This window comes from Echiichthys vipera (assembly GCF_963691815.1).
Source record: "Echiichthys vipera genome assembly, chromosome: 2".
Classification (NCBI taxonomy): domain Eukaryota; kingdom Metazoa; phylum Chordata; class Actinopteri; order Perciformes; family Trachinidae; genus Echiichthys; species Echiichthys vipera.
Window position 1 is genome coordinate 7,408,095 of NC_139827.1, and position 22,966 is coordinate 7,431,060.

At 41.9% G+C, this 22,966-nt stretch overlaps 1 protein-coding gene across 1 annotated transcript in view; it reads right to left on the minus strand.

The window, feature by feature from the left end:
• Positions 1 to 22,966, minus strand: part of myo15ab (myosin XVAb) — a gene marked incomplete at its 5' end in the record, with an annotated part of 60,524 nt that overhangs the window by 31,166 nt on the left and 6,392 nt on the right. Inside the window, 38 exons of the mRNA XM_083936684.1 lie at positions 2,670 to 2,743; positions 2,825 to 2,898; positions 3,657 to 3,848; positions 3,968 to 4,040; positions 4,880 to 5,058; positions 5,227 to 5,333; positions 5,438 to 5,566; positions 6,447 to 6,542; positions 6,711 to 6,841; positions 7,186 to 7,267; positions 7,383 to 7,415; positions 7,518 to 7,602; positions 8,702 to 8,877; positions 9,068 to 9,185; positions 9,700 to 9,824; positions 9,933 to 9,978; positions 10,679 to 10,818; positions 11,185 to 11,262; positions 12,103 to 12,228; positions 12,771 to 12,902; positions 13,936 to 14,031; positions 14,128 to 14,251; positions 14,563 to 14,621; positions 14,744 to 14,857; positions 15,008 to 15,169; positions 16,950 to 17,063; positions 17,393 to 17,456; positions 17,960 to 18,063; positions 18,263 to 18,353; positions 18,583 to 18,657; positions 19,387 to 19,496; positions 19,621 to 19,684; positions 20,103 to 20,185; positions 20,342 to 20,735; positions 21,224 to 21,465; positions 21,685 to 21,882; positions 22,175 to 22,492; positions 22,791 to 22,910. Coding sequence (XP_083792810.1) covers positions 2,670 to 2,743; positions 2,825 to 2,898; positions 3,657 to 3,848; positions 3,968 to 4,040; positions 4,880 to 5,058; positions 5,227 to 5,333; positions 5,438 to 5,566; positions 6,447 to 6,542; positions 6,711 to 6,841; positions 7,186 to 7,267; positions 7,383 to 7,415; positions 7,518 to 7,602; positions 8,702 to 8,877; positions 9,068 to 9,185; positions 9,700 to 9,824; positions 9,933 to 9,978; positions 10,679 to 10,818; positions 11,185 to 11,262; positions 12,103 to 12,228; positions 12,771 to 12,902; positions 13,936 to 14,031; positions 14,128 to 14,251; positions 14,563 to 14,621; positions 14,744 to 14,857; positions 15,008 to 15,169; positions 16,950 to 17,063; positions 17,393 to 17,456; positions 17,960 to 18,063; positions 18,263 to 18,353; positions 18,583 to 18,657; positions 19,387 to 19,496; positions 19,621 to 19,684; positions 20,103 to 20,185; positions 20,342 to 20,735; positions 21,224 to 21,465; positions 21,685 to 21,882; positions 22,175 to 22,492; positions 22,791 to 22,910 — 4,728 coding nt within the window. The remainder of the gene's footprint in view (positions 1 to 2,669; positions 2,744 to 2,824; positions 2,899 to 3,656; positions 3,849 to 3,967; positions 4,041 to 4,879; positions 5,059 to 5,226; positions 5,334 to 5,437; positions 5,567 to 6,446; positions 6,543 to 6,710; positions 6,842 to 7,185; positions 7,268 to 7,382; positions 7,416 to 7,517; positions 7,603 to 8,701; positions 8,878 to 9,067; positions 9,186 to 9,699; positions 9,825 to 9,932; positions 9,979 to 10,678; positions 10,819 to 11,184; positions 11,263 to 12,102; positions 12,229 to 12,770; positions 12,903 to 13,935; positions 14,032 to 14,127; positions 14,252 to 14,562; positions 14,622 to 14,743; positions 14,858 to 15,007; positions 15,170 to 16,949; positions 17,064 to 17,392; positions 17,457 to 17,959; positions 18,064 to 18,262; positions 18,354 to 18,582; positions 18,658 to 19,386; positions 19,497 to 19,620; positions 19,685 to 20,102; positions 20,186 to 20,341; positions 20,736 to 21,223; positions 21,466 to 21,684; positions 21,883 to 22,174; positions 22,493 to 22,790; positions 22,911 to 22,966) is intronic.

A 22,966-nucleotide genomic window follows, 5' to 3' on the forward strand; every position in this document is an offset into this window, starting at 1 on the left:
GTGTCAGACTTTCCTTTTTTTCCTCTGTGCTTTTCCTTAGGGATCGCCACTGAGGTGCCAGTAGAATTACTTTATACACTTTTAAGAATCTACAGGTGGAATTTCATATTTATACGTGGGCTTTTACATGTCTAATAGTATAATAAAGTGACTTTGATGAGAGAAAGCAGTAAGAATGTTTGGGCTCAGGGGGTGTTTTACATGTCTGAATGGTGACATAATCACCATATATCAAGACATTTTGAACTCTCAAATATCAGCCTACGTTGGGCTACAGTTTGTAGTACAGTTTGTAATCCTGTTCGTTTTTATCTTTGATAGTTAGTTCCTGATTAAAATCACTTTCTGATCATTTTAAAATTAAATTCATTCATCTGTTTTCAGTTAAATGACAGAGGGTATTTGTAGAATACCACACGTATCTTCCTTAAATAGAGATATCAGCACTGAAACGACATGGTAAGATATCAAAACATTTCAAAGGAGACCCAGCACTGCCTCTGACAGGTGTGTAGTTTGCTCCTTCAGAGGGGATTGTAGCTGTATTCAGCCTGTATTTACCGCAGTTATAATAGTCTAATGGAAAGCCAGAGTCTCGACTCAACTAAACCACTCCAGCAGCAGAGTTTAGTCCTCTGCGGCTGATCTGTGTGTTCAGTTTTCTGTCACTTCACTAACAAATCACTTAAAATACTGTACTCTAGTGGAGGTTTTGGGCTATGAGGAGGCGGAAACATCACATGGAAGTACTGACTACAACTACTGTCAGGGCTGCCTTTTAAGCCAACAGGTGAATTATTTGAAGGATATATTTTTGGTGGAGGATTCCTTTGTTAGAGAGACGTACAAAAAGATAAAAAACGACTTGTGCAATCAAAAGCACTTTTTGAAAGTCAGATCAGAGGAGTCCCCTTCATTTGTGCGGCGGTTCCGTCAGAAATCAGCCACTGGCCCATAAATCCACAGTGGTGTGTGTGTTTGTAGGCCATGTCTCATTAAATAGTAAGTCCTTCATTTGCCAGAGTGTCAGTTCCTAGTAAGCAGATCCCTGCGTTGCCTGGGTGGGAAATCACCGTGGCAATCTAGTCGCCGTGACAGTTACGGTAACTGGGTAACGTAATAGGTTGTTGGGCGGGAGAGGTCTGTAGAACACATCTGATACATGCTAATTCCTGTCAGCCACATCCGATAGCACGGCTAACATTCAGCACGTCGCCGTCCCAGCTGAGGACTGATAGATCCAACATGGCCAGCATTCACTGCACCACTGCCCAGACCAAACACGTACAGATTTAACTCAATCAAAAATCAGCAGATGTTATTACAAGTGTAGTTTTCATGACTAGAGGTGTTCTGATACAACTTTCTCCTTCCCGATATAAAATTCCAATACTTGAACTTGTGTATTGGCCGATTCATACAGAGAATGAATGCCACAGAACTTTCTTTTCTTATCTACTTTGACCGTCAGAAAAAACATAATTTTCGGTGCTAAATTACATTGGAACATGTCGCCTATACCAATACCAGCATTTCCGGCAGTATCAAAGCCATTTCTGTGAAGTATAACATTTGTGGTGGTTAATGCTTCATAAATGAGCTGAAAGAGGTGTTTTTTATTGCTGCCCAGACTAAGCAGAGAGCAGTGATCTATTTATTAGCAAGTCAAACTTACAACAAACTCGACATCTTTGCCATCTGGTCGATAAACAGCGAGGTTAGGTTTAGGTAATGATCTCTGGATTACAGACAAAACAACTTATCTGAAATAAGGGCTGCAAATTATAACAAGTATTATTCAATTTGAGGCTTTCTCTTCAGCTCCGTGGGACAAATCTTTCTTGCTAAATACTATAAATATGGGACCCATACTTGGACCATATGTTCCCCGAGCGATTAGTGAGTAATTAGAGTAAAAGCTCAGCTCTGTAGAAACCACTGCATTTGTACTGTTCATATGTGTAGAGACAAGTTTGTCATGTAATTGTGACTGTTATTCATCGATAAGAAGCTTGTTCCCTTCCTTTAATTTATTCTATTACAGTATTATGTATATGCAGAGTTTCCTCTAGGATTTGTTTCAGCAGCGGGGGCAGGTAAACACCATTTAAGTTTCCTCGGGTTAATGAGCTTTTATTGTGAAAATTAAGAAGAAAGAAACGGAGCTATCTTCCACGGTTGACACAGTTGAAAGTAAAATATTTATCTGCCTGATCCATGGATGAATGAGGTCTAGTAGCAGATCTCTGTATTGTTGTCTTATAGTCCTCATAAGGAAAGAAATAATGTAATTGGTTGATTCTTTTTTGCAGTGTGAAAGTTTAAACAACCCTGACCTTGAACCGATGTGTCTTCACTGTCAAATTAAAATCCCCCGCAGGGGCGTGTAATTGTGACTTAATGACATTTCATAAAATTCAGAAGCAGCAGTGGCAATAATTTTGATAGAAAAATATATAAAATGTACATCGAAAACCCTGATATGATATTTATTATCATTACTTTTTATCTATTTACGGCTCATCTTCTTCCCTACCTTTGACCACACACAACAGAGCTTTACACAGCCTGTTCAGTAACCGTAAACATTAACAGTAACAGTAAATGGCTGACAGAGGAATCCCCGCTCAGGAGGTCAAGTGTGTCACTGTGAGAGTTATGTAACTTACTCCAGTTCCCTCAGACAGAACAGGGTCAAACAGGCTGTCGAGATAACGATCCATTCCTCTCTGAGGCTCCAAGTCTGTGAGAGGAGAGGAAAGCACTTCATCGTTTACTGTGATCAAAGTCAATATGCGTCATGTGTTCATGCTTAAATGTGTACCTTGTCCAGCATAGCTGGGTATGGCTGAAAATATGCTATCGTCCCTCCGGTCAAAGCCACCACCCAACAGGCTTCTGTAAAACAATAAGAACAAAACAATTGCCGCCTCTTCATCAGTACGTAAAAACAGCTGTGCTGGATACTTAAGTAAAAGTACATTATCTGCAAAAATGGACTTAAAGTATTAAAAGTAAAAGCACCTGGCCCTCGAGACTGATGAATAATCATATATAACATTAGTAGATTGTTAATATTAATGCATCAGGACATGAGTGACATTTAACTTGCAGCTGATGGAGATAGAGCTAGTTTTTACTAAATCAAATATACAGTAGTTGGGTAGTTCAGTTCAGTGGTCAATGAATTGTTGTGAGATGATTAACGGGGTAGCAAAGAAGAAAATAAAACTTCTGCTACACACAACTGTACTAAGTTTGGGGAATTTCATTTGATGTAAAATACTGGATCATTTCACCTCTTTGGGCCTCAAACAGTTATTTAATTGACACCGTCTGAGAGGTTCAGATGGTAAATGGCTTTTTGGAGGAACTGCTAACGTCACAAAGGGGTCTCATGTAGACACGCCTTTTTGTAAGGGGCTTTGTATTGAATTTTATAAGCTTATGATATGTTTCTGAAGCTTAAATTTGAAAAGTAGTAACTAGTAACAGCTGCTAAATAAATGCAGTTGGGTAAAAAGTAAACTATTTCCCTCTGGAATGTAGTGGAAATACTTACAGTAATATGACTTAATTATAAAGTAGCATAAAATGGAAGTACTCCAAAGTATGTATGTATGTAGTTGTATGTTCTAAGTGACCGTTTGTCTCACATGCTGGCATTAGGCCGCACTCTGGTTGGTTCCTGTGCAGAGATGATGAAGTAGCTGCTGTGTTTGGGGAAGTCAGCAGGAAGCTCAAGGTCCGACATCAAATCCAGAACATAGTCGGAGCCCTCCAGCTCCACCCACTGAGCCGGCTCCTTCAGCAGCACCGACCAGCCTCCACGGCCCTCCACCACACCCCTGCACACGCACACAAAATACAATAATGCACACAAATATGGTCACATCTAAACATCTCCTTTAGTTTCTAGTTTTCAACTTTTCTCTGTAAGCCCATCATGTACTGGGTGAGATAATACCTGTGATGTAAAATGTCTTTGGCCATTTCTTCTCCTGTTGTCCAGGAGTGTAGCGGACATAGGAAGGACACACCTGCAGGAGAAAAGACAACATTTTAGATTAAAAAAAAGAAAAATAGCCTCTGACATGTGGTTTGTTTGTTTTTCATTTCATATCTGACTATGAATAAGTTCCTCTAACTGTATCATTAAAACAAAGTTGATAGCACTCTCCCCTTTCTGCCTATGAGGACTTACACAGACACCAGCATCAACAAACAGACACAAACAAAGCCAGTGAAGCAGAGTGGCTATCAGGTGTTGTCTAATCCTCAGCAGAGTTGCCAAAAGGCCAGAGAACAGATTAGCTGGATGAAAGGAGGAAATGAGAGACAGATAACTCCGCCGTGCTGGATAGAGCACACACTGACTGAGCTCAGGATGAAGTAAAGGTGGGTCAACAACAGGGGGGCAAAATCATTTGTGTTGATATTGACACATGTTGCTGAACTGTATTTATTATAGCTATCTGTATATTTAAGCGTTGTGTAGTGTTGCAACCTGTGATTTGGACCAATCATAACACATTTACTCAAGTATAAGACACTAAATTTCATCAGACAAATGCAAAAAAAGTATTTAAATAAAACACAGTTCTCTGTTGCAGGAGAGCAGAAGGTTAAACTCAATTACAGTTAAACTCACACAATTACAGTTATACTTGTTTAATTTAACTTTATCTATTTTATTTTTACTACAGATGCAGATGGTGGTCCAGTGTCTTGCTTAAGGGCACTTAACTGCAAACGTTGAGTAAAGAGTTCACTTTGTGCTCTTGTTTCTATCCATCTAGAATTATACAGTTACTTCTAAATATAAAATCATCTTAAGTCGACTCAAGGCCTCACGTGTTACTTGTGTGTGTGTTCTCACCATCGAAACAGTGTACGTGCAGAACAGTGTGAGCTCTCTTGCGATTGGCGGTCCACTCCAGTAGACACGGCGGGTACGTTCGGACATACTCTGGTCCGACATTCAACCGCTGCAAGGCTTGAAGCAGACGGTGCTGACACACACAGTCGTAGCCCTCAGGCCCGTAGTCAGACACAAACCTGCATCAGCAGCAACGAGTACAAAGAAGGATTAAAACTGGCAAAAAATAACTGAAATCATGCACAAAGATCACAGGCATGCACAGAGAAGCTGGTAATAAATATACTGTAAAATGATTGCATAGTCTTTTCTATGTACAGTCAAGAAAACATAGCTCTGTTTCTTACTTCAGCAAGTACTTGACGAGCCTTTGAGAGGGAAGGAAGGCAGAGAGACACGAGGACAAGAGAAGCCAACCCCGCTCTGAATTCAAAATGTTAGGATTCCTCCACACCTGACGGAGGTGAAAACGTAGAAAATAAAATAACCAATTCGGTCTTTTTTGGGCTTTGATTTCTATCAAACCGCACTGGCTACAACAAACGACCTGTGCCTCACCTGGTTGGCTACCTGAGCCAGGATCTCATCTCTCAGGCTTGGATTGGAAAGTCCTCTCTGAATAATGTAGTTCCCAAACAGATTCTCCTGAGCTCCATTCAAGTTTGGATCACCCATAAATCTTAGTATCTATCAAAAGCAAAGATATTTTCAAATTACACCAATATACAGTAGGTTATAAAGCTTCCACTTTATGCTTAGGCTAGCTTGATATATATATCACTGTGTCTTAATACTTGACTTTGTGTTTACATGTATTAAGCATTGTACATGTGAAAAAACAAAAGCAAGCTTATGATTTGCACATTTCACATCAAGGTTCTCCAAAATTATACTACCAGAGATTTTAAGAGCTTTTAACTGACAAACATGATGTTAAAATCGAGGTTCAAAGATAAAAAAAATATACATCGTCACATGTGGTTTTATTACATATTTGTAGATTGACTAAAGTCGTGTTTCCATTAAACACTTTCGGTATAGTACCTTTAGAACAGTACGTCAGCCTTACGGACATATACGGAAACACTAGATCTGTTTTTTATTCTACTGCAGACAGTTCTCTTAAGAAACCGAGAGAGAAACAAACTGAAAAACCTTGCATTGCTCATTGTTACACAAAGCCCTCGCTGTATTTTCCTCTGCACCAACATCTGCACCAATCAACGGACTGCAGTGTTTGTAGTTCCACCTTTTAGAGCCGGATCAGTGAGCTAGGTACCGCAGCAGAGGTGAAAAAAGTTGACAGAACGGGACAGCTCTGTTGGTACCATCCACAACTTTTGATAATTGAAACTCAAAAATAACAGTTCATATGCGTAACAAACTGAACTGAACCAGACTGCTCAGTGGAAGCAAGGCTATACTATCCCAAATGGCTAATCGTATTTAAAATGTCAAGATTAAGCTACAGGACCTGTTCGTTTGTGTGGGTTTAATGCTGATAAGCAGTTGACTTGAGGGTCCTGGATGCTGGATTTACCCAGCAGCGTAAGAATGCAAAATGTACCAGAATGAAAACGTTCAGAGCCCCTTGTTTCAGCTCCTCATCCATTCGAATCAGTGAACTCTCCAGCGGGGCTGTCAGCATCCCAAACAATGGCTCCTATAACACACACGCAAACACATACACGGATGGAGCGCTGCGACAACACTGTCCTCCTGGGTCCAGTCAAGTTCCCCAATTTATGTTTTATTCATGTGCCCACACAGTTTCATGCATACATTTACTGTGGTTGTGTTTTTTTGTGTGTGTGTGTGTGTGTGTGTTTACTCTAAATATGGCCCGGATGTAGTGTGTCATGAGGTAGTTGTTGATATCCAGGGGCAGGGTCAGCTGGGGTTCAACCTGAACCTTTGGAGCCTGAACCACTGCCAAGCAGTCAGAATGCAGCTCTTCACCACCTGTACAGCAGACGCAGACACACACACACACACACACACACACACACACACACACACACACACACACACACACACACACACACACACACACACACACACACACACACACACACACACACACACACACACACACACACACACACACACACACACACACACACACACACACACACACACACACACACCACCACCACCACCACAGAAAGCTCGATAGTAAATATCGTTGAGGTGGAACACATCTGTTGATGGAAGTTTATTTGTAACACGAACTGACTGCGGATCAGTGTGTTGTATATATATATATATATATGGGTGTGTGTGTGTGTGTGTGTGCGTGCGTGCACCTGAGACTGCCTGTAGCAGAACTGCCAGCTCAGAAGGGATAGGCAGCGTTGTCACATTCACCACTTCTCTGTTGATGCGATCCTGCACAGATTGCAAACACACATACACAAACACGTTTCTTACACAGTGATGCTTCATCTTCATCGTTTTCTCTTCGCCCCCTCAGACGCTTTCACTTTATTACATCCTCACTCACCTCCTCTGCCTTCCGTGCAGGCTCCACCACTGTCTGACAGAAAGACAACAGTATCACACTTCACACATTTGTTCATTTTCTCAGTCAATTTTTCAAACATAAATCCTGCAAATGACAAAGACACAGTGTGCATACCCTCATGTAACGCTGGCGGTTGACAATGAGCCGCACGACGGAGCGGAGCCTGATGAGGTGTTTCCTCCTCAGAGCAACCTTTTTTCTGCTCAGGAAAAGTATTAACAATGAAAGATGGTTTATTATTAAAGACAGAAACAGAGAGGAGAGAAAAAGTAAAAGAATGTCGTGAAGGAGTTGGCACGTCTGGCGTTTTGATCCAATGTTAATCACTGTAATCAGAACAGACAGCACAATTGTGTTGCAAGATTTGTGTTAATCAGACTTACAGATTTAGTTGTAATTTCAGTGCAAGTTAATTCCCCGTTAATTTACGTGACCAGTGACCCCTAAAGTATCATTACAGTTACACAATGTTTGACCTTGGTTTTACTGCCATTATGGAGTCTACATTAAGCCAGTAAATGACTTTTTACACATTCCACTAAAACGCAAATTGGCATCACGTCTCCAGGTTGTGTCAAGAGAAATCTATCACCTTAGACGGATGAGCACGACCTGATTCCTCTGCCCCCGTCTCCTCACATGAAGGACAAAAGAAGAAGGCTGTCTGTGATGAGCTTTCACCTGTTTGGCTCTGTGAAACCAAACACTGAAGCCTAAATTGCCAAAGTCAAGAAACTCCAGACTCAGGACCGGACACGATGCTGCTCATTAAAGAAAGCTTAAGCTTCAAAGATTTAACTTCCAGGAGGAGACCGATGATACAAGTGGTTTTCAACCCAAGTACTGGGACCAAGGATGATTCAAAAAATGAATTGTTTATTTTTCTGTTCTTCCTTCTATTTTGAAATCAACTGTAAGTGTGCAAGGTAGTACGGAAGCTATCCGAGGAAATGTGTGATGTCTGTATTTAAGCTGTATTAAGCTGAAATTTCCTAAAAAGGATTTTTAAAGGATCGATCTATCAAAGATTAAATAAATCAACCAAAGAAACACTTTATATGAAGACTACATCTAGAGAGCATTATGAGGACCTTCATAGTGAATTATAATGCATTCATAACTACACTCAGAAACACACATAATTCTTTCAGACGAACTTTATCAACATTCATAAAACATTATCGATGTAACTTTCAATTAATTATAAGTTCAACAGTCATATAGATGTGGTCTTCTATAGCTGAGCTGCTCTCCACTCTGTGCAGCCTGTATGTAAGTTGACCTCAGGTGAACATTACCTGGTCACGTAGCCTCTGCAGCGAGTTTGGAACAGCATCACACGTCGCCGCAACTTGGCAAAGTTCTTTCGAACAAAAGCTGCGCGGGTGTATCTCTGCAGTGTCATGGCAGCGATATTTAACACTCGGTCACGCTTCCCCTCCAACAGCTGATACAGCTCCTCTTTTAGGAAAATCTAACACGCACACACACACACACACACACACACACACACACACACACACACACACACACACACACACACACACACACACACACACACACACACACACACACACACACAGGGATCATAGATTCACTCGTTAGATGACAGGGTTTTTTACTGCACGTTTGACCTACATGTGAATGTTACTGAGAGAGCTCACCTTACTGACTCCCAGCTGATACGAGCCACTCTTGACTGGACCGAGCTTGTGGAGCATGATGACGCAGTTTTCTCCGTCCGCAGATGGAGGATCCTTCAGGCACAGCAGGGCTTTATACCTGTGCATGCCCACACACACACACACACATACACACACAGTGAATGTGAACAAGGATCAGTGAAGCTCCAAATCTGCAACATGTGTCCTCACTAAGTGAATGTAAAACTTTATATTGACTGATTCTGATGCTAAATGGGAGTCTGATTCTGTTTTGGTAGTTTTGGTGTGAATTTAGTTGACTGTAGATGTTGGACTCGCACACTATAATAATACTCTATGATACTGTAAGTCAGACTCCTTTGGCAGCCAGTGGGTCAGGTGCTGTGAGATCAATTGGTTTCGGGTGCTTTCCTACTGCAGGAGCTGGCATGTGCCAGATGGCTAATTCAGCATGAAGAAATTGGTGTGTGAACTGTACTCTGGCCAGAAAAAGCCAAGAATTCAAGCAATTTCAACAAGCTAAAGGAAATAAAGCTGGGCAGGAGGCCGAGATAGGCTGTGCAATACTTAAGCTTACATGGCTCAATTAGAGCTTACATTTCCATTTAAAGGATGATTGGTAAGTAACCAACCTTTTCAGGAAGCTGTGAAAGTGCAGTCTGATTGGATAACCTTCCTTCCTGATATGGATGGTCTCGATGATGCCAGAGTAATGTAGCTGAGTGTTGACCAGCTCCATGTCAAACACTCTTGGCTCCTACGTGCACATAAACATACACATGATGATAATACTCATGAGCTGTATGTTACAAATGCAAAAACCAACACTGCAAACCTGCACACGTCATCCAACTTGCAAATATACCTTATGATGGTTTGGCTTGATGCATCGCACAAAATAAGGGTTACACCTGTCACAGATAGATGAGAACGAACGGATGGATAGATGAATGTATGGTTTGATAAAGGCTTTGTTCATTAGTCCAACGCAAGGAAGTCAACTTTCCTACTGAGAGGAAATTAAGGAAAACCAACTAAGTAATAAATCGGTACTAGAGCATGACATGGTTGTACAATTGAAGCTACATACTGACAGTTTCAGACTGTTTTCATCTTTAGACACACGACTGAGCTTGATTTAAGCAAATAAAATCCATCTTCTCAAGATAAATGGCTCCTACGTACACTGACATTGGAGGCTTATAAGACTGCCAGAACTAATCTGATCTTGTATCAGTTTAGTCTGTTGGTGCATCACAACAAATTGCTCAGTACTCATTTTCTATTTACACACAAGGCCATAACACAGCGTGTGTCGCTCCCTGTTCCGCTCATTCCTTAGTCCCCACACTCTCTGTGTCTTGCAGTAGCTCTCAGTATCTGACAGGTGCAATGTCACACAAGTAGGAACAGTTTACAGTTGATGTATGAGGGCACCATTTTACAGTTAAAATCTGGACACTTAAATGAGTTGGAGGAAGGCAATTCTAACACAAATCAGTGGCAAATAGGGAACATTTGTTAACACAACTTTACCATTTTCCACTGATGTTATAAAGGTGTGTTAAGAGGTTTTCACATCGTTCTAAATGTTACATGTTTTACTCAAACCTTTCGATCTTCTCCAGCAGCTCCTGTAGGCTGCTCTGGAACTTTGCGCTGACCGTGTGGGCCTGAAAACGACGAGCCGCACTGCTGCGCCGCTGCTGAGACCCGGACTCCGAGTGCTTTAAGAAGAGGCTGGATACCATCTGTACACACACACACACACACACACACACACACACACACACACACACACACACACACACACACACACACACACACACACACACACACACACACACACACACACACACACACACACACACACACAAAAAATTCTCAACCCAAAACAATAATTACTAAAAAGATACTTGTATATTCATTAACAGGAAAGTAAAGTCAAAACACACATTGTGCCACACAACCGCAATACAAGATGATGAGAAACAATCATGGTATTTAAAACATAAAACATAACTGAAGATCACTTGAGGAATAAAACACGAGGAATACTGTAAAAACAGTAAAAGAGAGTAAGTCATAATAATAAAAAGTGCATTTGAAAATCTCACTCTGTTCCTGCTCTGGATGAAGAGGTCTAAAACATCCTGCCGCACGGTGTCGAAGTTCTTATCCAAGAATTTGTGCACCTGCACATAAAATCATTAGAAAAGTGTTAAAACCAAATTCAACAGTATACAAACAAAAGTGTAACATTTATCATTAGCATATCATTAACCCAATATGGCGTATTTAAGAGTATTAGACGGACAAATCTGCCAAACGAGAAAATGCTCAATATTCTTCACTTGTTACGTATTTAATCCACGTTAAAAGGAGCCAGTTGAGGTGGTTCGGGCATCTAGTAAGGATGTCCCCTGGGCGCCTCCCTAGGGAGGTGTTTCAGGCACATCCAGCTGGAAAGAGGCCTTGGGAAGACCCAGGACCAGCGGGAGAGATTAGATCTCCACACTGGCCGGGGATCCCCCAGTTAGAGCTGGTTAATGTGGCCCGGGAAAGGGAAGTTTGGGGTCCCCTGCTAAAGCTGCTGTCCCCGCGACCCGACCCTCGATAAGCGGATGAAGATTGCACTAAAGCTCAAATAATAAAAAACACAGTACTTTTTGTCACATATTAAATCAACACAGGAGTTTACAAAAATAGGATTTACCATGTAGTTATTTTATGTAGACTATTTATTTATTGAATCACCAGAAAGTATACTTTATCATGATATATATGGTTATCAAGACAAGAAATTGTCTATATGGGTCATCCCTAATATCAAGGTTTGATAACACAAGAAGCAGAATGCATCTTTGTAAAAAATTTACTAAATTACTAAAAATGGATCTTCCGAGACAATAGACGGACAAAAAAATAAAGATAGTTTTCTTTTCTTTTGTAAAACACTGTAAAATGTTTCACATAAAAAAAAACCTAAAAAGAACTTTCTGGAAAAAAATAAAAAAATAAAAAAATAAATGTACCTGGTATGTGACTTTCCCAGCAAAGTGTTTCAGGGTGAACTCTGGCAGTGGCATCTTTGGCCTGGCATATAGCGGGTTGTTTCCATGGTGATAGTGGCACTTCTGAAGGAAGGTGTGGTCTGTTGCCTAGCGATGATTGGAGACAGTTAACGGTTGGTGAGCCGCGGAAACTAAATCTCTACAGCACGGACACATGTTCAGCAGATTGCTTTAGTCAGTTACTCGTGTAACGCCGTGATCATATTTCATTCTGAGACACTTCATAATACGTTTATCTATCTTTCACATTAGGAGCCCCGGGAATAATGATAACGGCAGGTAGGCAATTAAGTGAGCATGTGGGACAGTTTGGTATCGATCTGGCTACAATACACCTTCTCTCCTGGTTTATGAGGAATCCATAAGTGAGATGTGTTTTAAACTCAATTTATTTTCTAACCTGAGGTATGAAATATTTGAATCATGTTATTGTCAGATGTTTTTCCACAATACACCAAAATAATGTAAGATATCAAAATTTCTAATCTAACTTAATTTGAAGTGCACATGCACATGCCAGAGGAGTCTGTGGTTTAATTAAGTACCTATCTTATATCCATGTATCAGCCACATTTATTATTCATTGTGGTAATTTCCTATAACTTTGGGAATGAATACTTTAGATGTACCTGAGGGAAACCGCACTGGTCGTCCAGTATGCGCAGTATCCCGTGAGGCTTAGCAGCGATGAGGTCGAGACAGGCCTGGTTGTGGCTGAAGGGCTGCTGCTGCCACTGGATCTGCTCCCGCATGTACTCCTCCTACACACACAGCACAAGAGTTCATCGGGTTGGTGTGTACAAAACTCTTTTGACTGCACTGTTGGTTGTTTCCAGTTTTCACTTCAGCTGAAGTATTGCTGTGTCCAGATTTAATGACCTCGTGGGTTTATGAGAGCTTTTCTCAAATGAGTCACGTTACAAACAAAGCCGTGTATATAATAATAATTGAACTCTAGATTAAAAGGTTTTAAAACCCTATTGAATCCTTTCTTTCCTCTTAACTAAAAACTATGATAATGTTTGGTTCGGTCTGTTAGATGTATAGATAAGCATTGATTTGGTGATGTGCAGTCCAAAAGATCTCAATGTATGCCTTAGAAAAGTATTCTTAAAGGTTACATTTAACTGTTGTTTCAACAGCATTGCAATCAATGTGCTTACTGTACATGCACGCATGAAACAAGGTTACTCAACTGTAATAACTTGGCAACAGCAGATCTGCGTTTACTGCACACGCGGAAGGTTCGTAATCAGATTCCTTCCTTACCCAGAACCTATTTTAAGCTACGATACACTGAACATGACTTTTTGTGCATGAGTGTGTGTCAGGGGCTTTGGCCCGATAGGGTGCGGTGACAGGGTCTGTATTGAGTTTGTTTGAATCTGTGGACTTTTTGTCAATTTCAGTTTTAGTTTGACTTTGAATAAAATTAGTTTTGAATGTGAGGATGCATCGATTTGTGTAACAATCTTTTAAAAGTATGACGCGTATACAGCATATGGCCAAGAAGAGAAATCTTTCTGGGGAAAGTTTCTCTAATGCCATCGCTCTTGGGTTGAAAAATCCGATTTCTGTAGAGCGCCAACTGTATCCCAACTGACTGCATTTAAACACACTGAATTACTATATTGCAAATCACAGTTATACCTACGTAGTTGTTTTGTATGCTTTTCTTTCACACTTAGATTTCCATCTAGACTTTGACTGGTTTTAACTTATCTTTTTGCAGACCCATCCTCTATGGGATAATACAATTATGTGAATTAAAGCATGAACTTATAGTTCCCTGACCTGCTCCTCCTGGAAGATGACTCTGTTAAAGAAGAACTGCAAAGTTTCATTGGCATAGTTGATGCACAGCTGCTCAAAACTGTTCACCTGTAGCTCCTGGAGGGTCAGGAGAGGAGACATTAAGGAGTTAAGTTAACACAGGTTAGCTCAGATGCATCAATATCGTCAAGCTCGATCATTCTTCAGCTTGACCTCAAATCCATAAATGTCCAATATGGAGATGGAGAGGGATTCGTTGCGAGGGTAGACCCGTCCGTTGATGCGCTCTGTCAGCCAACTAAACAGCAGCGAGTACAGGATCTTGGCAACGGCATCTCTATGAAAAACACACAATAAGGTTTCTATGGAAACAGAAAACCCGGTTCCTATGGAAACAGAGGACATCTGAAAAATCTCTCCCCCAGCTCTGACGTCCTTTGTCCTCACATGCCTCTGCCAAAGATTGGAAGAGAGTATCAAAGACGTTTCACTCCCTCTCAGAAGTCTCCTGGTATGATTTTTTTTTTTAAAGGAGGACAGTAAAAGCCTCAAACAAGACTGTCAGATAGACTTTTATTTCAGGTTATTCCGTGCAGAAGTATGTGCATACTATTTAATTTAACAGATACTATACTCAGACTCACTCACCTGGCATCTACAGCACTCTCCACTGTGAGTGGAGTGAAGATCTTCTCCCTTACTGTATCCTGGGGAATCAAACACATCTGTTATCTGAAAACATCTCTAATTGTTATAATATAATTACCTATATCAATGTTTGTGTGTGTGTGTGTGTGTGTGTGTGTGTGTGTGTGAGGGTTCTGCTCACTGTCAGTTTAAAGGTGACTGACTTCTGCAGGCCGTCAGGTGAAATCTGCAGCAGCTCAGCTACCACCCTGATCTCCTGCGCGCTCACCACCGACGCAACCTCCTGACCCTCAGCCTGCAGGGACGCGCACACGTACGGAGGCATACGCATGAATTATTACCATCATCTATCAACATCATCATTATCACTCAGCCGTGAAACTAAATTAATTTATGTGGCCTATTTGTGAGCGTGCGTGTGTGTGTGTGTGTGTGACAGAGAGACCTGGTGTGGCTGGAAGTAGACGTTCCCCAGATGAAGGACAGAGGACAGCAGTCTGTAGATGCCGTTTTGCTCCTCCGGGGTGAAACACAGGATGTCCATGGCACTCAGCAGACGCCTGAAGTCCTCAGCATCATCTTTGCCCTCTATGGTACAATCCCCTCCCTGCACACACACACACCCACACACACACTGTTATCAACAGCAACATACTTACCCCAAGCCTGATTAATCAAAGCTCTAATTAGGAGGTATTTATCGGCAGCTGGAAGTCTTATTTTCAGACCTGTGGGAATTCAACTTCTCACCTTGACGCAGTGGTGAAGGGTGTGTTCGTACATTGGACATCACTGCTGGGTGTGGTTACTGGTGCAACAGAGCAGAAGCTTCTGACTTACACTTTTAACCACAGAGGGCAGTGAAACACTACTTTTTCAGCCTGGTGTTACATTAGCATACAAAGAAATAAGCCACATGTGCTTGTAGTAGTTACCACCACCAATAACAATGTAATTAGTCATGGATCTTTTATCAGCATTGGCATGAGCAAAATGTTGCTTTGGGTTTCATCACTTCTTATGAAGCGGTACACAGAAAACCAAGAGGGCAAACTGTCTCAACGTTGGCAACAAAGTGTGCATGAACAGGCTTGCTTCACATTGCCAGACTGGCTACACCAGCTTATCATTCTGGGACAGAATGATCACAATTGTCTTGCGCGACGTTGAGATTGATAGCTGAGATAGTGAAAGTGGAGGAGAAAGCCTGAATCTGGCATCTTCCCAGCACTGTACATAGGGTGAGACCAGTGGCGGCTGCTGGTCTTTAAAGGAGGGGAAACTCACTAGGCGTCTTTTCTAGGGACTTGACCAGTGTCCTCTCAATAGCCAGCAGAGCCAGGCTGCTTAAACTGCCTTGGCCTAGCTGAAGCTGCTGCGCCAGGCTACTGTGAAGTGTTACCGCCTGAGAGTAAAAAAACGCAGAGTGACAGAACAGAGTTGCCAAACACAACACTAGTCGTTTTAACACAGACAAAGTCTCTGGGGATCAGTAAAGTCTCCTGATCAGTTCAGAACAACGGGATGAAAAATAGCGGGACAAAGCCCAGCCTTTATCCAATGCCCGCCCAGAAAAATTCAGGAGAGTTGCTAATAGTAACTTATTCTGCTCAAACAAACACCAAACCTCTGCAGTAGCATGATAAGAGTCCCTACACATAAAACGAAGCCCCAACAACCTAGTTAGTGAACCTGGAGTTTATTAAAAGAGTGTTTTGAAAGACTTGGCCCGTGTACCAGCTCCTCTCATAGTAAAGTCCATTCAAGTCGATTATCAAAGTCAATCCAAAAGGAAGGAGCCCATTGGTGCTTTGTTTTATGTGCAGGGACTCTTCTCATGCTGCTGCAGAGGTTTGGTGTTATTTTCAGCAGTATTAGTGGTTAAAAAAGACGTTTTAATGCCTTCGCCGTACTGCAACGAGCTAATCAGTGTTAGCCACGTCCGGCTGTTAGCGACTCTCCCGGATTTCTTTGTTAATAGTTGTTACACGGAAAAAAACTGTCTCAATGGCTTATTTGATGTATGTAAGAGCCGAAAAAGATCATGGGACGATTTTGCCCTATAATTACACTTTAAGGGGTAATAACCACTGCTGAAAAGCAATACAAAAATCAGGAATTCAGTCATTAAAGGTTCATCACCATTCATCACTGAATATATATCTTATATAAAGAGTCTGCAAAGGTCCCTCACTCTGTATTTGGGAACCACAATGAGTTTTATGTTTGTGCCATGAATCATTTTGTAGAATAAATGGGACATTTTCAGAAAATTGACATCTCATTTGTTAATGTGATTGCAATTGATTACAGTGACCACCCCTTCTCTGTGCTCTGTTTGTGTGTGTGTGTGTGTAGCAATGTGCAGTTCATATTTCTATGAGCACCTGATTCAGATAGTAGTAAGTCTCGGCTTCCTGCAGATACAGTGGGCGCTTCTCATGAGGAGGAAGACCTGCCAACATCTCATAGAAGATGTGATAGTTCCTCTCCGATTTGGCCTGCGGATGAAAACACACACACAAACACGTGGCCACATGACATACCTAAACCAACTATCATGTGCACACTTAGGCATACACATCTAAAAAAGCTCTTCAGCTTAGAGCTGTTGTGGCAGATCTACTGAAATGGAAATAATGCTGTAGAAAAGACAAATGGATGGATGAATGACTGATGAACAGACCGGGCTGTATAACAATAGAGTGCAGCATGTTGGACACCTCTCATGCTTTCTTCCTCTACAATCTCCTCTTTCTCACAATGACTCATTGGTAAGAGGACTCCACCTGACCTGCTGCGTGTGTGTGTGTGTGTGAGCTTTTTTCACCTGAAAGACAATGCGGGACTTCTCCAGCAGGTACTGAGACGTTATGGCACCGCTGATTACACCCCTTTAAATGACACACACACACACACACACACACACACACACACACACACACACACACACACACACACACACACACACACACACACACACACACACACACACACACACACACACACACACACACACACACACACACACACACACACACACACACAGTAAGACCGAGTTAAACAACAGGTCATGCATGTGTAATGTCCTTGGATCTTCTTTGTACTCTACTCATCTGACCGTGTTACTGGGACATGTTAGCATATTCTCCACTAAGCCCAGTGTGTGTACTCTTGTCGACAAACGTCTGATCAGTTTTCAGTGGTAATCTTGCTTATTCTAAGCCATGACATACAGCAACAATAGAAACACATCTCTAGAGCTACAGTCAATTGTAGTCTGATATCATGGGATCATCTAGCTTCCTCTACTTTTCTGGACTTAGAAGCCCTGAAAACTCCAAATCGTTGCTGATATTTTTTGAGCTGATTATAGTTAGACGTTGTTACCACTCACTCCTCCATGTAGATCTGCGTGTATTTGCCAAAGCGTGACGAGTTGTCATTGCGCACGGTTTTGGCATTTCCAAAAGACTCCAACAGGGGCGTGGCCTCCAGGATCTGACCAATCACAAAGACAGAAATGTTGGCTACATTCAACAAGAATGATGGTTGTCATTAGAGCAAAAACAAGGGGAGAAACACTTTACCTCTATCTGATGGGAGACGGTAAAGAAGAAAGGAAAACAATAACAGCATTAACTTTAACGAGCACAGTGTGACGGCACACATGTACAGATAGCTACGTGATAAATTGTACCTGTTGTGTGACGTTGCATTTGTGGTGTATGGCTGTCAGGTAACGCAGAATCAGTTTAGTCGCTTCAGTCTTTCCTGACCCGCTTTCTCCGCTGTCATAGCAAAAATAGGTAGCACAAGTCTTTTACAGGACTTCTAAAGTACGTTACACAATATGGACAGAGTTATAGAAATGCTCCAAAAATAGGCGTTAAAAAAACCAAACACTCAACGAGCATTTCACGGTTTAAAAGACAGCTTTAAGTTTTAGAGTTTTGTTCAAGTGCTGCTAGTTAAAATAAACATTGAATTCACATGCCTGTCTGAAACAGCTAATCATACCTGATCACAATACATTGGTCCTTTTTGGCATCCATCATGGTGGTATAGGAGAGATTAGCAATGGCAAAAAGATGTCTGCAACACAACACAACATTTTTAATGAAAAGAAAATCACATTTGTATGCCTATTGGTTGTGTATATGGCTGTGTGTCTGTGTGTGTGTGTGTGTGTGTGTGTGTGTGTGTGTGTGTGTGTGTGTGTGTGGCTGTGTGTGTGTTGTGAAGTGGTAGTAAAATCCATAACCATACTCTCCCTTGACAACCAATCAGCAGCAGTGTAATATAAGCTTCTTACTAACACCTGAGAGTGCTGGCATTTACACCCGTATTTACCATTTTACTGTATCTCAGAGCACAGCTTACAACCCATGCACATGGATGTAGTACAACAGTGTAATCACACACGGGAACACAGCCTCAAAGGTTACAGTTAAAGGTTAGAGAGTTTTGTTGGTGTATTCTGTTTAAAACTAGAAAGCACTCAGAGGGCCTAGACCTCCACTGAGGCTGCACATCATCTGAATTGGTTATTTAATATTTAAGAGAAAAAGGTTCAGATATTTTTGTGAACAAAAAAAAGGCTTAACTTGGGATGTTATAAAAAGTATGTTCTCCGAATCAAATATGAATCACTCTTTCTTTGGCCAGTGTCCGAACTTTCCATCATATTGCATAGAAATGTGATAACACATTTCAAGATTCCCTGCTTACCAACAGATGATGGACAAACCAGACTAAAAACAAAATCTCCTTGCTGGAGGTAATAGGGAGCCAACAGCCCACACACACTCTCCCAGGTCTTACGGAGGGTTGTCACACAGGCCGTGGCCCTCATACTGCAGCACCATGTCTGTGCCGTAAATGTTGAGCAGCTTGTAGGGATTCACAGACACGAGGATGCTGCCTATGTAGGTCTGTGTGGAAGAGAGAGTGACAAAGAAAGGAAAGCGGATGACTGAATGTAGCAGGCAGTGTCCGTGACATTTGATGATATTAGTTCTACTAACATCTAATTTGCATATTAGAAATGAAGCGTACATATACGAGCTCCTGATCGTAGCGCTTCTTCAGGTTCATCAGAACTGTGGTCTCATTCAGTTCACTGAAATTAAACACACAGAGCACATATTGCCACACTGCACTGCAGCACGCTTCCCACACTCACTTTGACATCCAATATTAATTACTTTTCAGTGACATTCAAGATGTCAAAATCAGACATCAGAGAGAGTTGTTGCTTGGCAGCATGTCAGCTTCTGTTGGAATGTCACAACCATCAATTGCAGAGGATTCCTCAGAGTGGGAGGACACCTATTTGGGTGTTGCATTTCATAAAAAATGCTTAACATAGGTAATGCTAGGGATTGTTTTTTTTCTGAACACCACAAATTTTAAAGCCCTACAGCCACACTGGGACACACACACACACAAATACACACCCACCCACACACACACACATACACGCTTGGAAGTGTGGGACATGACTCTGGGTTTGTTTGTTAATATTGAATTCTGCTTACGGCAGCTGTGTCATGTCCTCCATTCCTTCTGCCCAGCGTTTCACCCTGTGGCCTGTTGTGGGCATGCTTAGGACAGAGTAGATCTGGACACACACACATAATAGTATGTAATTAGTCCAACTCTAGCATTCAACACTGTCCATGCTTGAGGGATATTATCGGCTGATGCAGGGCTGATACGAAATGAGCAGAAATAGCTTATAGAATTAAACAAATTAATAAAAACAAAATTTAGCTACCTTGTCATACCAGCTTTGACCAGCTACTCTATCTCTGTCAGGAGTCCAGTTTGTGTCCTGCGGCTGTCCGTCCACAAACCGAGGTGTTGGTGAATATCCTTCTAACACCCCGTCTTCTCTGTACATGGACCACTTTGACAGATTCTGGACCGTCCCATGCGGTAAAACCCTCTCAGCTGCCCAAACGTCTTCTCCTCCTTCCCCGCCTTCACGGGCATTCCTGGCCCAGTGTCCTGATCGTGGCCCATAGGGAGGAACCACAGCATAGCGGTTATCCTCACCCTGCAGGCCTGTTGGCACCCTGTATGAGGCATAGCGAAGCTGCTGGTTTTGGACAGCTTCAGACAGTTTTGGGTTGTGGAACCGACGTGTGAGAACAGAGCGATCCGACAGCCTGTGGAACAAGGACGGTTTCTCTTCAAACAAGAACATGTAACACAGGATTGTACAGCATTGATGGAAATATGACATTGAAATTGTATTTTGTGGAATTTTGTCATTGTGATATAAATGACAATTCATGCTGCTTTTCTACAAATAGTGGGTTTCCACTGCAGGAGCTTTACCAGGGGACCCAAACACTTTAGAGATAATCTATGTTTCAAGCGAAAAATCAGGGAGTAAATTTAGTTCCTGTACAATAGTTGAAGTAAAGTAAAAGTAAAAAAAACAAAAACAAAGTGAGTTAACCTCTGGCGGCTCCTAGAGGTGAATACGATTGGATCAAGTTGAGAGAATGGACCCCGGCGGAGAGGCTACGTCCATTTTTTATACAGTCTATGGTTGAAGCTTGATTTTTCTACAAGTAATTCTGTGAAACACCTGGACAAGCCGAGGTCTCAGGTCATTCTCTGTCCTAGTATATTGCGTCCCCTACTGTACCTGTAATTGGCACCACGGAGGTCCTCATTCCGCAGCGCAGACTTAAGGTTGGGAGTGGTGGGTTTGGGTGCGCCTGACAATACAGAGTTTTCTGATAGATTATAGAGACTTGAAGACCGAAGTGCCTGGTTTTGCCTTAGAGCAGCTGAAAGGTTCGGAGTGGAGGGCTTCTGGCCAGGGATAACCAGGGAACCATCAGGGAGCTGGTATGATGCACCACGAAGGCTCTCATTCATTAGAGCCTAAAAGGAAGATACCAGATAGTTATTCAAGGTTATAATCACATTTAGCAATATTGTGCAAATTATTGTTGTCAAATTGTAGAATTCAAAGGTCTTTCATGGCTAAAATGCGGTTTGATTTTCAAACCAAGACCCTGACTGACTTACTGAAAAAAGAGCCTATACAACAAACAGGTGATAAAGCACAGCTAAATTAAGGTACATGTATCGAGTACACACTTTAGACAGGTCAGGAGCAAGTGGTTTCCGTGGGTCAATGATAATGGTTCCATCAGGCAGGGTGAAGGACACACCCTTTAGGTAGGGATTCTGCAGAGCGGCTGTCAGATTGGGGCTCTTTGGTTTCCTTGGGTCCACTATAATCGTTCCATCTGGAAGGGTGTATGAAGCTCCTTTCAAGGCTGCGTTATTGAGGGCCTAAGTATTACAAGAGCTGGTTTCAGTTAAGGTAAGCCAAAGAGGTTAAACAAGTGCAATTCAATGAATCATCAGTAGAATTAAAGCAGCAGCTTAGTATATTTGATTAACAATTATTACAAGTATTAGCCAAACAAGAGCTACATCAAGTTGTGGAAACTATTTCAAATTCCTATCCCTCATCCCAAGTCCTACCATATGGAAAAGGGAGTATTGACTAATTGATCAACAACAGGTAAAGTGAAATAAAGGGGAAACATACAACACCAAAGAGTCTGAACCCCAAACTCACCTTAGCTAAGTTTGGTGACATAGGTATGTTGGGGTCATGAACTCCTTCTGGTAGTGTGAAAGAGGCGCCCCGCAGGCCAGAGTTTTGAAGGGCGCTTGAGAGGTTTGGAGAAAGAGGTTTCCGTGGATCAATGATGATAGTACCATCAGGCAGGGTGTAAGATGCACTTTTCAGGTAAGGGTTCTGAAGTGCTGCTGCAAGGTTTGGAGACTTCTGTTTCCTGGGGTCAATCACAATCGTACCATCGGGGAGAGAATAGGAGACTTCACGCAGAGCTGGGTTGTTTAGGGCTTTAGTCAGGTTTGGGGAAATGGGTTGCTGAATGAACAGAAACAGCAGAGTGAGAAAAATATTCGTCAGCTATCAAGTGATACTTTACGGATTCTAATCCAGGTCTGTGTCATGGCAACGTGAGCATCGAAAGTTTGCCGTTTCACAGGGACTTCCACCACAGAGACAGGCAAAACACTATTCATCTGAACACACTGCACACACTACCACGACACAGACCATGAATAAAATGAGTAAAGTATACCCCTAACTAATTCATGGTATCAATAGTAAAGAGAGAGAAGACAGGAATATAATAATAAGAGGTTCATGAATCATGTTTTACTTGCTGTCTCGGGTCTATGATGGTTCCGTCAGGGAGAGTATATGAAGCAGTCTTGACATTCTGGTTCTGAAGAGCTCTGGAAAGGTTAGGAGACATGGGCCTCTGGGGGACACGTGGGTCCTGTGTGGGTGGGGATTGGGGAGTAATACAGGATAGTACAACGATAATTAAACAAT